The sequence below is a fragment of the Delphinus delphis genome, chromosome 2 (assembly GCF_949987515.2).
Source record: "Delphinus delphis chromosome 2, mDelDel1.2, whole genome shotgun sequence".
NCBI lineage: Eukaryota > Metazoa > Chordata > Mammalia > Artiodactyla > Delphinidae > Delphinus > Delphinus delphis.
This window is the reverse complement of record NC_082684.1, coordinates 125,030,348-125,047,347: the sequence shown is the minus strand read 5'-3', so window position 1 is coordinate 125,047,347 and position 17,000 is coordinate 125,030,348. Positions and strand designations below refer to the sequence as shown.

At 42.2% G+C, this 17,000-nt stretch overlaps 1 protein-coding gene across 1 annotated transcript in view; it reads left to right on the top strand.

Annotated features, from left to right (window-relative positions):
* Positions 1 to 2,071: 2,071 nt before the first annotated feature.
* Positions 2,072 to 17,000, top strand: part of LOC132419772 (neuronal acetylcholine receptor subunit alpha-7) — a 125,315-nt gene continuing 110,386 nt past the window's right edge. Inside the window, exons 1-2 of the mRNA XM_060003660.1 lie at positions 2,072 to 2,188; positions 2,462 to 2,601. Coding sequence (XP_059859643.1) covers positions 2,143 to 2,188; positions 2,462 to 2,601 — 186 coding nt within the window. The 5' untranslated portion in view covers positions 2,072 to 2,142. The remainder of the gene's footprint in view (positions 2,189 to 2,461; positions 2,602 to 17,000) is intronic.

The window sequence follows — 17,000 nt, the reverse complement described above, 5'->3', positions numbered from 1 at the left end:
CAGCTTCTGAGCACATTCAAGGTAGGCAAGGTTAAGCTTTGATGTTTGGTAGGTTAGGTTGTATTCAGTGCATTTTCGACTTAAAATATTTTCAACTTATGATGGGTTTATCAAGATGTAACCCTGTTGTAAGTCAAAGTAGATCTGTACTTACTGACCTGTTGTCCCACTGGAAAATGCTTTAATTTGAGGTTTCTGATATTATGGGGTACAAGGGAGGCAAGGAAGTAGTTATACTTTCAGAAACGTGATCCCCATGACCATATGCACATATATGAAGTCCCTTGGCCCCTCTGGGCTCATATACCTCTAGGATGGAAGGCACGGCTTGAAGGTACCTTCAGGAAATGTGTAGAAGAGTGGGTGCTGCATTCACAGGACCAGTGGAGGTGGTGTGCCAGCGGGAATCTTCCGACTGATGCTTCTTATGTCTCCTCTATTCTGTTGTTGGGTTTTATTTTCCTTGTCTGACTCCCTTTTTGCCAGTGGCCAATACTGTGTAGTTCATTCCTTCACCATATGCCAGCTCTGTGTGTATCCAGACGGCCCCAGATGGTGTGGAACTCAGGAGCCAGATGAAGTGATGAGCATGCCTGTCTGCTCACCAGGAATCCCTACTCTGGTGTTCCCGTCTCCCGGCAAACCCCTCCTTTGAGGCAAGCCCAGGTCAGCAGTCACCTCTTCTATGAACCCTTCTCCAGAAAGAATGAATCCTTCCTTCTTCTAGGATCCTGTTGCAGTTATCAAAGCCTATACGGATTATTTATTTATATGTGCATCAGTTAACAGGTGTGAATTTGCTACACGACATTTCATTGCAAGGCTGACATAATTCTTTGTTTTTCCATATCAAATAACTGCCTTGGTTGCCCTTTACTGCTGCTGGGGTAAATTCAAGGGCAGTCACATTTTGGTAAGCCTTTCCCTAGTTTTTGGTGCCACCCAGGAATCCTGGGCCTTATGCAGTTCAGAGATGTGGGCATTGCCTCTGCTGGTCCACAGCGATCTCAGATCTTGGTGGAGCTCAGGTTCTCTGGGGCCTGACGAAAGTGAGCTGCAGAACCCCCTAAGTGGGCACAGGGAACCCCTCTGCACTCAGCCTTCTGCAACATGCTTGCTGAGAGCAAAGGGGATAGTGTCTACACATCACTTTTGAAGGCCCTCGTCAGCATTCTCTCTCCCATCCTCTTCCGGAACCATGACCCCTCCTCAATATCTAGGATGTAACTAAGCCCCTGACCCCTTTGACTGGTGTCTGCTCTGAGTTTCCTCTTGGCAATTAATTCTCTCGGCCTCAGAAACAAAAAAACAATGCCTAGATCACACCACCAAGTTTTGACTGTCCTTCTGGCAAGCCGTGGGGAGTTAACTTTTCAACATTTTCAATCGCCTTTAAAAGAGAACGAGATATAAAGAGGATATACACTGGGAATTCCATCACACACTTTTGCAGAGTCTCGTCCCTGTAGAACGCCTCCCTGGCGGACTTCGCCTCTCCTCTTGGCATCTCCAGAACTGGCTGAGAAGCAGGCTGGTGATGCCCAGCAAATGGATGCTGAAAGAACATCCACGACCGGCGGGAGGTAGGAGGGGCCTGTCTCAGGTCTGTCTCGTCTCCTTGGAGGGAGTCGCGAACCTGTGGGAGCCCGGTTCCCGGGCGCTGCACCCCGCCCCGGTGGGCGGTAGGAAGGGCCCTGGAGAACCGGACCCTTGAGGGTCCCGGCGTTCTCCCACCGACCCGGCGCAGCTTCTGAGAGCATCGGCGAGCAGAGTGGGGACAAAGGACAGAAGGGACCGGCAGAGCCCGGCCTTGGACAGCCTCTGGAGCGCGGGGACCGCTTGGTGGAGACAGAGGCGGGGCACGGGCGCACCTCCCCGGGAGCGCTCGGGCTACTGTCCCCCACTGCGGCCGCCTAGGCGCCCGAGGGCCGGTGGGCGGGGGGGTGGGCCCGAAGGGACGGGTGGGAGGGGCGCGGGGGGGCGGGGGCGGGGCTCGTCACGTGGAGAGGCGCGCGGGGGTGGCCGGGGCGGGGGCGCGCGCTCGGCTCTTTAAAGGCGCGCGAGCCGAATCGCGAGAAGCGGCTCTGCGGCCGCAGGCGCAGGCCCGGGCCGACTTCCGAGACGCGCAGCTCCAGCGCCAAAATGCGCCGCTTACTGTGCCTGGTGCTGGCCGCGTCGCTCCTGCACGGTAAAGCCGCTGGTCTCCCCGCTCTCCACTCTTCGTCCGCGGAATCCCGGGCGCATCCCGGGTGGCTTGGGGCGCCCCGCGCCGGGCCCGGGTTTGGGGGTTCGCTCCCGCCGGGGACGGCGGGGGTCGCTGTCGGCGGTGACGGGGGAAGGCGAGCCTTGCGCGTCTGGGCTGCGCTGCTTGGGCGGCCGGGGGTGCGGGCAGGGTGCGCGGGGCGCATCCCCTCTGGCCTTCCTTGAGCAGCCCGCCCGGCTCTTCTCTCCGCTCCTGAAGTGTCCCTGCAAGGCGAGTTCCAGAGGAAGCTCTACAAGGACCTGGTCAAGAACTACAATCCTTTGGAGAGGCCCGTGGCCAACGACTCGCAGCCGCTCACCGTCTACTTTTCTCTGAGCCTTCTGCAGATCATGGACGTGGTGAGTCCCGGCCCGGCCCTGCCCGCCGCCGCGTGCCTCGGTTTCCCCGGTCGCCTGGGAGGAGCCTGGCGCGCGCCCCGGCCACCTGTGCGCGGGTACTTCAGACCCGCCTTGCCCTCGGTTTAGAAACTCAGGAGGAAAGTATCTCCGTCCAGAGCCGGGAATCCTCAAGAACAGGTCTGAATGATCACGTATTAGTACCCCTTATGGTATAAGTATTGGCATGCAGTCCGACATTTGGAGTCAATTTAGACATTTCTAGGCTTTTCTGCTGCCCGTGGTATGCACCTTCTCTGGGTAGAGGCCTGGCCCTGGGCTTTGCAGCTGGTTCATCTGTCCAGGCAAAGGGCCAACTCTGAGCATTTAGACCCCCTCCCCAATTCCAGTAATGGGCATTCTTTGCCTTCCTGGTGAGGGTAGTGCGGGTCGTCTTGCTTTGAGGATGAGCAAAGCTCCGCCGCCGGGATACACTCGTCTGCTCCTTCAGGCAGCTGCTTTCAGCCCCACGGGCTTGCGCACTTCAATTGGCAGATCTGTGTAATATCTGGGTAAGTTTGTTCTTTCGCTCTTCTAGACTGCTTTGGATATTCGGTTGTCACATATTAAATATGGATATTGGCTATTCAGTTGGCACATCCTCATACGATATAAATATTTTACAAAAGTGTTTAAGTCATTATAAATGGATTTCAGTGTCTAGCTTGTACAAGGCATTCATTGGACTGTGCTCTGGAGAAGTGTACAGGTGTGACGCTGTTTCAGGGAGGGAAGAATGTGGTAGGAAGGGAGTGTGAGAATAGCTACAATAGGTAGAAAGTGCTAAGAGCCTCCAGAGGTGTGCAGATTAGAGGTGTAAAAAGACAGGTAAGATTTCATAGTCCTGAAAATAAAGAGTGCCCATTCTCTTACACTGATGTATGTTGCATCACTTAACCTAGTTAAATTGCTGTGATGAATGGCTTGCTTTCCCACATGACACCTGTGTTAAATATGTACTTCCTTCTACAGAGAGACCCTGTGCTTCAAAATATTGAACGTGCGTGCGATGACGTGGGCAGGTTATCACAGAGGAGAGCTGTAAAGGCAGACAAGTGCTGTCTCGTGGGTTACCAGGGCAAAAATTCCTGTTTACAGAGCTTGGGCTTCAGGAAAGGGGAAGGGATGGAGATATGGGGTTAGGGGAAGAGGGGCTGGGAAAGCTGTCCCGGTGTTAGGCGGAGCCGTGGTGGAGAAATGGAGTTACAGGGGCTTTGGAGCAGCACAGGCCTGCGGCATTTGGGGAGGCAAGTGCTTTATGCAGCAGCTTCTCTGTTACTTCAGAGAGCTCAGGATTTGTGCTTGGGACCTTTGGTAGGTTCTGGCTCTGCTGATTTCTGGCTGGTTGTTCTGAGGAAAGTTTCTTAAACATCCTGAGTCTGTATTTTCCAGTTAATACATTGTTCTCACTGTGGATCTACCCGGGAATGCATTTGACTTGCCAGCCCAGCAATCCTGTGAGCTCATGGAGTGGCCTTGAGCAAATTACTTTACCTTTCTAAGCCCTGTTTCCTCATGTGTAAAATGAGAATAATAATACTCACTTCACAGGGTTTTGAGAGGATTAAATAAGAGAAAGTGCTTGCCACACACTGGTGATTCACTGAAGGTTTGCTTGATCTTCATTATGTAGCTACTGAACTCAAGGTTTGGGATGTCAGTGCCTAGAAAGGTGTGGTCTCTTGCCCAAGGTTGCTCATTGGTTAGAGGCAGGGCTGTGTGGAACATCCACATTTGCCTTGCAAGCCCTTTGCATCTCCTGCCTCCTTTAGAATCTGAAACTTCTTTTGCAGAAAGAAGTCAGCTTAATTTATTTAAACTGCCTGAGTGTAACTGATTGAATGTAACTATCCTGAGATCCTGGGTGAAAAGGAAGTCTCTCTATTAGAAATAATGAAATATGCAAACATTTGTATTCCAGCAGGACTGGGCTCTGTCTGGTTTTGAAGCAGAGCCAGGGCTTTCCAGCCAGACTCTTGGGACCCTGGACAGAGATACAGTGACTCATAGGTGATTCATGTGGCAGAGCCCTAACTGTTGTCAGGTTCTGTTTACAAATTTTGTTCCAGGGGTCCTTTGCCCATTCTGACTGGGCTGTTGTAGAGAACATTTTTTCTCCCAAATCTTGTTATTGCCCTTTCTGCCAGCAGAGATTTCCTGGTGGGAGTAATAGGGAGATAATGTGTGATTCTACATATCTTATTTTCATGGAAGATCATTTACCTGTTTATCAACTTATTCCACATACACTTATTGAAGGACTTGTGGACGTTGCTAGATTCTGCGAACTTATACCTGGTTAAGGGATTATTTCTACTTCTAGAATTCACAGTCTATCTAGGGAGACTGACATGTAAATCCAAGATTACATCATGTGTAATTGAACACAAATGTCGGTAAAGTGGTACAGACACACGTAGTAGGAAATATGTACTTCCAGCCAGGATGGCTAGGAATTAGATTTCTAAAGGTGAGTAGAAGTTTGCCAGTTGGAGAAAATAAGAAAGGCTTTCCAGGTGAGACGAACAGGGTGAGGAAGGATGAGAGTGGGGTGAGGACAGCACACCCTCAACAAGGTGTGTTCTGTGGAACACTGGCTCCCAGTTGATCTTCGCTGCGGGTTTTGCTGAAAAACTTTTCAGAAACTTGAATGTGCTATGTGTGTTGAGAATGTTTTAAAGGAGGGATATCATACTAACAAAACTACTAACTTTCTCTTAGGTACCCTTTTGTAAGAATGATGTTCTAGAAACACACCTTGCAAGGATGGGGTTATCTTTTGGTGGGAGGCCTGAGGTGAGTTCATACTGTAGACAGAAGAGGTGTTGAATGTGAGGTGTGTCAAGTGGCTCTGCAGAGTTTACATTTTGCCCTGGACTCTCGCCTGGGTATCTCCCAGGACATGAGGCGGAGGTGGTGGTGTGCTAGAGGATTTGTGAAGCTGCAAGACCAGCTTGCCATTGCATATTTTCCTAGAAATGGAAACAGTCCAAACCATTATATTTGTATTCAATCCAACAAGTATGAATTATAGACTAGAATGAAAAAAATGTGCATAAATTTCTAAAGACAAAGCCTGTGTTTTTAGAGGGATAGTTTTACCAGGCCCCCTTGGTGAGGCACGAGGTGAAGCATGGGAAGGGGTGGTGGATTTTTAATCAAGAGGAGGGATGTTACTAGATCTGTGTTTAGATTGAGGATGCTAAGGGCAGTGTATGTGTGGGACAGATTAAAGAGAAGAGAAAGTGTAGGCAAAGGATGAAGAGGTCGAAACTAGAACGGTCACTGTGGGAATGTGGAGACGTGGACAGATTCCAGAGGCATTTTGGGTATACTATCTATGATATATAACTGTGTATGTGAACTTCATGTAGGTATATAGATAAATTTATTGAGTGAAAGTACCTAAATGCATACTCTGACTTATGGTGATTATTAATTTACCTCATGGGCTTGTATCTGGGCTGGGAATGAGATAATACCTAAGAAATCATTTTGAAGTGATGCAAGTGTAAGGTTCTTAAACTACCAACAGTTTCCATAATATTTCTCCTTTGTGCATGCCATTTAGTCATTCACCTGTACACATATATCTGAAGGCCATTCCGAGTGTTGATTTGCATAAAATAAATGTGTACAGTTATGAAAGCATGGCCAGAAGGCAAGGTATTTAAAATGAATAATAGGAATCAACACAATATTATACGGAAATGTATAACATATAATGATGCATGGATGATTTTTGTTCTTTTGTACATTTGGGATTGCAGAGTCAACTTTTTAGAAGCTTTAGTCACAAGACAGCAGAACAAAGTGGTTGTGCATTTGGGGTTTGCTACTGCAGAGGGCAGGCATGGGTGTGGAGCCCAGTGTCTGAGGGCTTGTGTGTTATCTGAAATCCCTTGGCCTCTGCTCTGGTTTGTCAGACTTATGATTTTATATTTACTGTTCACTATGTAAAATGCTACAACTCTAACTTAATATTACCAAATATTTGCTGTAAAAATTGCACACCTTGAAGACAGTTTATGAAGAAAACCCAAGGTGCAGTTATGTAATTATCCTAATAATGTTTTTATAAATGGTATTTCTTACAGCTACAGATATGTGTTTTGTGCAAGAAATCAAATTAAACAAAAAAAGGACTGCAGGGGGGAAAATCACCCAAATCACCATCACTCAAGGCCTTCTGGTGCAGTTCAGGCTGTCTTTTCTCTGTGTTTTGGGATGTTTAGAGAAATATTTAAAAATTGAAATAGCATAACACCATTATGGCGCCTTAAACAATATTAGCAGGCATTACTTTTAAAGTGACGTAAATAGGCCAAGTAATAAACTGAGTTTTAAAACAAAATTGTGTTCTTTCCCCACTATTACATAACTCTCACTATCACTGCATATTCAATCCCTGTTCCTATTTTTATTTTAGAAATCTCTCACAAAGTATTTATTGAAATGATTCATGATGTTACTTCTAAACCTGGATGCTTTTAAATTTTATCCCAGATTTTGTATGTGAAAAATCACAGAGATAATTTGAAGATCTTGACACTACCTCCCTCTAGTTTTATGTTTGCTTCTGACCAACACACAGGCTGTAGCTACCAGCAAGCACAAATCACCTTAATCCAGTTAGTGACTGAGTAGAGGAGGACCTGGGCTTCCGTTCCTGGGAGGGCTGGTTAGTTTCTGAATTTTGCATATATGTTTTAGGGTGTGCAAATAGAGAATTTAGCAGGGTCCTTCTTCTTTTCTGTGGACCCTGCACCCCTATTTGTCCTGCTAGCTGTTGAGTCTGCCAAGATCTGTTTAAACTTTTGGCATTGTAGGCGTTGCTTTAGAAATCATCACATGGCTCTGGAAAAATGGCCCCAGATGCTGTTATTTTCCTAAACTTCCCTTTTCTGGACCTTGGCCCTGCTGTTCATCATTGCCCTGCTAGTTATCTGGTGCCTTCATGCACATGATCATTGCATTTTTCTAATTATTCTCACCGGAGGGCTGGTGAGAACTACCTTGTTCATCATTGCTGGTAGCAGAACTGAAATTCTAAATTAAAACTTGTTTACCATGCACCTTTGTAATTGATCCAGATTTATTAAGGTAGAAATTGTATCCCTCTTAAACCTCTTTATGGCTCTGGAACATAAACGTACAAAATTCTTTTAGCTTTATAGGCTGGGGATTATGGGCACTTTTAATAAAGGAAGCTGTCTTGTAAATGTTGCCTTTCAAGTCTACCCCTGAAGATATTCCCCAGAGGCTCAGTTCTCTCAGAGCTCCTGATTCATCCTTGACATGCTGTTAAAGGAAGAGAAGTGGTCTTGTCATGGAGAGATGCCAGTGAAAATCTCTGCTCCCTTATTGATTTATCAGGATTAGGTAGTGTTTTACTTCTTAGAGAAGACGAAAGTAATTTGGAACTTTCTGATTCCCATGCTCTTTATTTCAGTGATTTCCTTATTCCCACTCTACATTAGCTATAAACTGTTTTAGCAAAAAGAGCCCTCAAAGTAAAAACCAAAACCATTGTAAAAAAGTTTGCATGTGCACATTTATTTGTATATAAACACACACACACACACACACACACACACACACACACACCCCTATTACTCTTATCTCTCCTTTTTGAATATGTTTTTGGATATCATAAGACATCACATAATATGCTTAAGTTTCCAAGAGAAAAAGCTAGAAGTTACAGCAAAAGCCATGGAGTCATAGCTCCCAGAGAGCCAAATAATTGGCTGAAACTAACATGAAATTAAGTAAGGAATTGTTTAAAATCCTGCAGGGGAGGAGGCTGTGGGAGAGACCTGGACACAGGGCTGACTCCATGCTCTGAGTCAGGTAGTCAGGTAGTAGAAGGAGGAGCTGACCCATCCCCCCGTGTGTGTGTGTCTGAGCAAGAATAAATGTGTTTGTTTTATTTTGTGGAGAGAAGGCAAGTGGTCAGGTTGAGTTCCAGGTGTTTTGAAACGTCAGAATCGTAAAATGGTTTTCTACTCTACTGCAGCCGTCTTTAGAAGCTCACACATAAAGTGTGTCATATGGAGGGGCTCAGATTAAGCAAATTAATCCGAGGCTGCTCACTGATTGATTAAACTCAAATTGATAACATTTACAATTGAAATCACTGTTCTGGAAACATTCTTTTATTCACTGTTTTTTCTTAAGATGTTTTATTGACATTTGCAGTAACCTTTAATATGCTGGCTAGCTCTTAGGCAGATTTCATTTTTGAAGTCATCTTCAACTTTGAATTGCAGTGTAATATGTATCCACCGTGTAGCACAATATCAAAACCAACTTGGTGAATTATCACAGTGAACCCACGCAGGTAACCACCACCCAGGACGTCTCTTCCCCCCTTTTTTCCCACTGGAAAACCATTAACATGAAATCAAGTGCAAGGGTTTAGTTTTGCCCTTCTCCAGAACTTTATACAAGTGGAATCACACAGCACACAATATGTATTCTTTTGTTTTCTTTTACTCACTTTTATTTTTGTGAGAGTCACCCAAGTTCTTGCCTGTTGCTGCAGTTTATTCATTTTTATCAAGTGGATATAACATGATTTGTTATTCTGTTGATGGAGATTTAAGTTGTTTCTAGCTTTTGTCTTATGAAGGACACTGCCATGAATATTCTAATTGCTCATGTCTTTTGATGCACATGTATTTGTATTTCTATCACGTATGTATATATATAGGAGGGCACTAGCCAGGCCATAGGATGCCATATCTTTAACTTTTCCAGATGAAGCCAAACCCTTTTCAAAATGATTATACCAATTAACATTCTCACCAGCAGCGTCTGAAAAATTCTTCTTGTTCTACATAATCACCCACACTTTGGATTTTAGTCTTTTAAATTTACCATTCTGGTGGGTGGGGAGTGATACTTCCTTGTGATTTTAATTAGCAGTTTCCTGATTACCAATAAAGTCGAGGACATTTTCATTTGTTAATTTTCCACTTGGATATCATCTTCTCTTACAAAGTGTTACAAAGTGTTTATTCATATCTCTTGCCTATTTTTATCTTTGTGTGTGTGTGTGTGTGTGTGTGTGTGTGTGTGTGTGTGGTTTTGTTTTTTCCTTATTGGTATTTGTATGAGTTTTTCTGTATTATGGACATGAGCCCTTTGTAAAATATTTTTGCAAGTATTTTCTTTGACTCTTTGGCTGGTCTTTTCACTCCTCATGTTCTTTCCCTCTTTTGTAAACTTTTAATTGAAGTAGAATATGCTTACAGATAAATGGTATCTTTTGATGAACAGAAATTCTTAATTGCCTAATTTTGTAATTCGTTTCTTCTATGTTTAGGGCTTATGTTATCTTTAGAAAGTCTTACCCTTCCTCAAGCTCATGAAGATACTTTCCTATATATTTGCTTTTACAGGCTTTTTGTTGTTGTTGTTTTACCTTCACGTGGAAATCTCGACTGATGATTATTTTGTTTTTCAAGGATAATTTAAGGGTTGTTAGTGTAATGACTGCACAATTGGTGAACTTTCTCACATTTAGACATTGTATTATCCACTGTGTCTGCCCCCAAACGGACATTTCAGTTATTTAGCGTGTGCATAATACGGAGAAAATGTAGGGGCTATGCCATTTTTAATATGACACAAATGAACCTATCTACAAAACAGAAAGAGACTCACAGACATAGAAAACAGACTTGTGGTTGCCAAGGAGGGGGTAGGGGAGGGATGGATTGGGAGTTTGGGGTTAGCAGATGCAAAGTAGTAAAAATGAATAAAGCAGGGATTACAAACTATAGCCCACAGATTAAAAATCTGCCCACTGCCTGTTTTTGTAAATAAAGTCTTACTGGAACACACACACACAAATAAATGTCAGTAGGGCACACACAGCATTTACAGAGCCAACAGTAAAGGATTTCTGAAAAGTCCTGGGCCCTCTCCACATTTCCCATTGCTGACCATTTCCCAAAGACCTTCAGCTGCCTCTGTTTCTGATTATGACTCCTATTTTAATACTCTGTTTATAGTCCTCTTCCTGGATTGATCAACTTTACCCATTTTCTGTGAATTCCTGTTATGACAGATATGAACTTGGCTCATTCACAGCTCTCCCCACCTCCTCTCTTAACCTCTGTTCTCACTTCTTCCACTGCTCACTTTCGCATCTTCAGAAGGGCAAAATGGGTTAAGGGCATCAACAGGATGGTGACAGATGGAAATTAACCTTCTGGTGGTGAGCATGCTGCAGTGTGTACAGAAGTTGAAATGTAATGTATAGGTCAAACTTATATGATGTTATAAACCAATATTGTGATATCAATTATATGTGAAATCTAAAATATGACACAAACATATCTAGAACGAGAAACAGACTCGCAGACATAGGTTGCTAAGGGGAAGAGGGGTTGGCAGAGGGATAGATTGGGAATTTGGGATTAGCAGATGCAAACTATTACATATAGAATGGATAAATAACAAGGTCCTACTGTATAGCACAGGGAGCTATATTCAATATCCTGTGATAAACCATATGGAAAAGAATATGAAAAAGAATGTATATGTATAACTGAATCACTTTGTTGTATAGCAGAAACTAATACATTGTAAATCAACTCTACTTCAATAAAATAAATTTTAAAAAGTTACCTCAATAAAAAATTAAGAGTAATCTTAACTATATCTACAAACTAACTTGGTGAAAAATAAAAAAAGACAGTCTTAAAGCTTCTTGTTATTTCTGTCACCCGGAATTCAGTTTTCCTTTTCTGTAATCACTCCCGTTCTGTCCCTACTTCTCTCGAAGTCCTTCCATCTCCATGTTGGTAACATGTACATTCCATTCTTTAGCCATATTTAATTTCTTTGTAATTTAAAGTTGGCTTGATTCAACTTAAAAAGAAAAAAAAAAGCAGCCCTCACGATTCTGTGACAGTGTAAGCACTGTTCTCTGCAAAACCATTTTTCTAAGCCCCTGTTTCCTTCTGTGTGGGTTTAGTGCTGTGGCTTCCATGCCATTCAGTTGAGTGTTCCTGTTGTCAGCTGATCTGGGGTCAAGCTGAGACGCTCTCCCTTTTTATCTTCTTCACCAAACCTTATTGTACCTTCCTTTCCCGATGTCTTTGGTCACGCTGTCCGTCCTCTGTGTCTTCCTTTTGCTGTTCCCTCTGTCCTTTGTACATTTGCCCCTCTTTCTTTGAGGATACCGCTTGGAGGGTTGTCCTTTCCTTCTTTATTTTTGTAGTTCATTTGTTTTAAACCAAACAATGTTATTTCTTCTAGGGTAGGGTTACTTTTCTTCCTTTCTTTTAATTTTGCTTATTTGTCTTTCTGTTTATTTTTACTATTTGTTTGGCAAGACTTCCTAAAGTGCCTTCTGATTCTTAGTATTCTCTTCCTGTTTTTAAATTGGGAACAGAAACATTGATAGAAGTGCTATATCAGATGGGGGCTGTTACATTTTTGAGGACCCTAAATGCTCAAGGACTGAAAGCTTTGCTTCAAGGCACCTCTTTTTTTTAATAGATCTTTATTGGCGTATAATTGCTTCACATTACTGTGTTAGTTTCTCCTCTTCGTTAGCTTCTTTTTTCCTAATTCAGGGCTGTCCAATAGAAATGTAATATCAGCTCCAGATGTGATTTTAGATTTTCTGGTGGTCACATTTAAAAAGGAAAATGGTGCAGGGAACATTAATTTTAATAAGTATCTTACTTAGCCTAGTATTCCTAAATTATTAAAGTTGCAATGGGTAGCAAACATAAAAAATATTAATGAGATGGTTAATGCTTTTAGGGGAGGGCAGAGCTAAGCTGTGGAAATCCTGTGTGTTAGGCTCACAGCACTGGCCACACATCCACGACTCGAGCCACGTTTTGGAGTGGCTACCATATTGTACTGTACAGCGCTCACTGATCAGATCAGTTTGTTTGAGTTTTCACTCCGTGGAGTGAGGAGAAACCTGGTTGCTCATTATTGTCAGAAGGGAGTTGACAAAGCTTTCTCTGAATTCACCTGTGACAGCTCCACTCCATACTCCCTGCCCTCCTCCAGACTCAGGGCACTTCTGAACTCTATGGGTTTCTACCTGGCAGACCTGCTACCTCCATCCTGAAGCCCCCTCCCCAGTGTTCAGCACAGGGCTTCCTTCATCTGCTTTTGCAGTTACCAAACCTCCGTCTGTGTGTGTGTTCTCTTCTTGTAGTGTATTGAAATACTTTGTCTTTTTATGGCCCCATTCCCATTCTCTTTGTTTTGGGAAGTTTATACCTGTCGACTGAAAAAAATGCACAAGCTAAAAGTTGAGAATTATGTTTTATTTGGTGGACAGGACTGAGGACTTAGGCCTGGGAGGCAGCCTCTCAGGTAGCTCTGAGCGACGTCTCGTCTCTGAAGAGGGAAGGGAGGAGCCAGGGTATATGGGAGTTTTTGCAACAAAGACCAAGTGGTCAGAACATCAGAAGATTACTGTTAATTAAAGAAAACCAGACATCTCAAGTTAAGGAATTCAGTGCTTTTCTATGTATGGGAAGATGCGAGAGTCTGGGCTCACTGAAATCATTCCTTTGATATGCACCTCAGCTCTCTGGGGCCAGTATCCTGTGCTTTCTCATCCTGAGTCTCCTCAGGATGCATGTTTGGGGGTGGCTGCAGTGACCGACTGCTTGATGGCGGGCATCCTGTTTCCATCCCACGTTCCCTCAGGGCTCACCACCCAGGGAGGCTGTAATATGATGGCTTGATGGCTGCAACATCCTCTGTTTCCTGATCTGGCAGGCAACATGTTTTCATTGACATACTGTTTCCCTTCTTTATTTTAATTTGAGTGGTCTTGGGGGGAAAGGGGAAATAGATCAGTATAAGCTGACATCTTAAGCTAGAAACTTAAAGGATACTCTTATCAGCAAATAAGCAAATGGGCAAAATATATGTTATTTTCTCTTTTTGATTAATTATTTGATTCACAAATCCATGTCAGTATTTCTGCAATATCATTTTGATATATTTTTTTAAATTTCTGAGATATACATTTTAAAGTAATAACTAGAATTATGACTTATAACATTATACCAAAACATATAAGAGTTTTCGAGAATTCATGTGATGTCTGAAACATTTATATTAACATATTTCCATACAAATTACCCAAGGAAAGTTTAGTATTAGTTTTTTTATTTGTTTGCTTTTTTATACTGCAGGTTCTTATTAGTCATCAGTTTTATACACATCAGTGTATACATGTCAATCCCAATTGCCCAATTCAGCACACCACCATTCCCACCCCACCGCGGTTTTCCCCCCTTGGTGTCCATATGTTTGTTCTCTACATCTGCGTCTCAACTTCTGCCCTGCAAACCGGTTCATCTGTATCATTTTTCTAGGTTCCACACACATGCGTTAATATACAATATTTGTTTTTTCTCTTTCTCACTTACTTCACTTTGTATGACAGTCTCTAGATCCATCCACGTCTCAACAAATGACTCAATTTCGTTCCTTTTTATGGCTGAGTAATATTCCATTGTATATATGTACCACATCTTCTTTATCCATTCATCTGTTGATGGGCATTTAGGTTGCTTCCATGACCTCGCTATTGTAAATAGTGCTGCAGTGAAGATCCGGGTGCATGTATGTTTTTGAATTACGGTTTTCTCTGGGTATATGCCCAGTAGTGGAATTGCTGGATCGTATGGTAATTCTTTTTAGTTTTTTAGTTTTTTAAGGAACCTCCATACTGTTCTTATTTTTAGTTTTTTAAGGAACCTCCATACTGTTCTTCATAGTGGCTGTATCAATTTACATTCCCACCAACAGTGCAAGAGGGTTCCCTTTTCTCCACACCCTGTCCAGCATTTGTTGTTTGTAGATTTTCTGATGATGCGCATTCTAACTGGTGTGAGGTGATACCTCATTATAATTTTGATTTCCATTTCTCTAATAATTAGTGATGTTGAGCAGCTTTTCATGTGCTTCTTGGCCATCTGTATGTCTTCTTTGGAGAAATGTCTATTTAGGTCTTCTGCCCATTTTTGGATTGGGTTGTTTCTTTAATATTGAGCTGCATGAGCTGTTTATATATTTTGGAGATTAAACCTTTGTCCGTTGATTCGTTTGCAAATATTTTCTCCCATTCTGAGGGCTGTCTTTTCATCTTGTTTATGGTTTCCTTTGCTGAGTAAAAGCTTTGAAGTTTCATTAGGTCCCATTTGTTTATTTTTATTTCCATTATTCTAGGAGTTGGATCAAAAAAGATCTTGCTGTGATTTATATCAAAGAGTGTTCTTCCTATGTTTTCCTCTAAGAGTTTTATAGTGTCCAGTCTTACATTTAGGTCTCAAATCCATTTTGAGTTTATTTTGGTGTATGGTGTTAGGGAGTGTTCTAATTTCAGTCTTCTACATGTAGCTGTCCAGTTTTCCCTGCACCACTTATTGAAGAGACTGCCTTTTCGCCATTGTATATCCTTGCCTCCTTTGTCATAGATTAGTTGACCATAGGTGTGTGGGTTTATCTCTGGGCTTTCTATCTTGTTCCATTGATCTATGTTTCTGTTTTTGTGCCAGTACCATATTGTCTTGATTACTGTAGCTTTGCAGTATAGTCTGCAGTCGGGGAGTCTGATTCCTCCAGCTCCGTTTTTTTCCCTCAAGACTGCTTTGGCTATTCCTGGTCTTTTGTGTCTCCATACAAATTTTAAGGTGATTTGTGGTAGTTCTGTAAAAAATGCCATTGGTAATTTGATAGGGATTGTATTGAATCTATAGATTGCTTTGGGTAGTATAGTCATTTTCACAATATTGATTCTTCCAATCCAAGAACATGGTATATCTCTCCATCTGTTTGTATCATCTTTAGTTTCTTTCATCAGCGTCTTATAGTTTTCTGCATACAGGTCTTTTGTCACCCTAGGTAGGTTTATTCCTAGGTATTTTATTCTTTTTGTTGCAGTGGTAAATGGGAGTGTTCCCTTAATTTCCCTTTCATTTTTCATCATTAGTGTATAGGAATGTAAGAGATTTCAGTGCATTAATTTTGTATCCTGCAACTTTACCAAATTCATTGATTAGCTCTAGTAGTTTTCTGGTGGCATTTTTAGGATTCTCTATGTATAGTATCGTGTCATCTGCAAACAGTGACAGTTTTACTTCTCCTTTTCCGATTTATATTCCTTTTATTTCTTTATCTTCTCTGATTGCCGTGGCTAGGACTTCCAAAACTATGTTGAATAATAGTGGTGAGAGTGGACATCCTTATCTTGTTCCTCATCTTAGAGGAAATCCTTTTAGTTTTTCACCTTTGAGAATGATGTTTGCTGTGGGTTTGTCATATATGGCCTTTATTATGTTGAGGTAGGTTCCCTCTATGCCCACCTTCTGGAGAGTTTTTATCATAAATGGGTGTTGAATTTTGTCAAAAGCTTTTTCTGCATCTATTGAGATGATCATATGGTTTTTATTCTTCAATTTGTTAATATGGTGTATCACATTGATTGATTTGCGTATATTGAAGAATCCTTGCATCCCTGGGATAAATCCCACTTGATCATGGTGTATGATCCTTTTAATGTGTTGTTGGATTCTGTTTGCTAGTATTTTGTTGAGGATTTTTGCATCTATATTCATCAGTGATATTGGTCTGTAATTTTCTTTTTTTGTAGTATCTTTGTCTGGTTTTGGTATCAGGGTGATGCTGGCCTCGTAAAATGAGTTTGGGGATGTTCCTTCCTCTGCAATTTTTTGGAGGAGTTTGAGAAGGGTGGGTGTTAGCTCTTCTCTAAATGTTTGATGGAATTCACCTGTGAAGCCATCTAGTCTTGGACTTTTGTTTGTTGGAAGATTTTTAAACCCAGTTTCAATTTCATTACTTGTGATTGTTCTGTTCATATTTCTGTTTCTTCCTGGTTCAGTCTTGGGAGGTTATACCTTTCTAAGAATTTGTCCATTTCTTCCAGGTTGTCCATTTTATTGGCATAGAGTTGCTTGTAGTAGTCTCTTAGGATGCTTTGTATTTCTGCAGTGTCTGTTGTAACTTCTCCTTTTTCATTTCTAATTTTATTGATTTGAGTCCTTTCCCTCTTTTTTCTTGAGGATAAACAATTTTGTTTATCTTCTCAAAGAACCGGCTTTTAGTTTTATTGATCTTTGCTATTGTGTTCTTTGTTTCTATTTCATTTATTTCTGCTCTGATCTTTATGATTTCTTTCCTTCTGCTAACTTTCGGTTTTGTTTGTTCTTCTTTCTCTAGGTCCTTTAGGTGTAAGGTTAGATTGTTTACTTGAGTTTTTTCTTGTTTCTTGAGGTAGGCTTGTATAGCCGTAAACTTGCTTCTTAGAACTGCCCTTGCTGCATCCCATAGGTTTTCGATAGTCA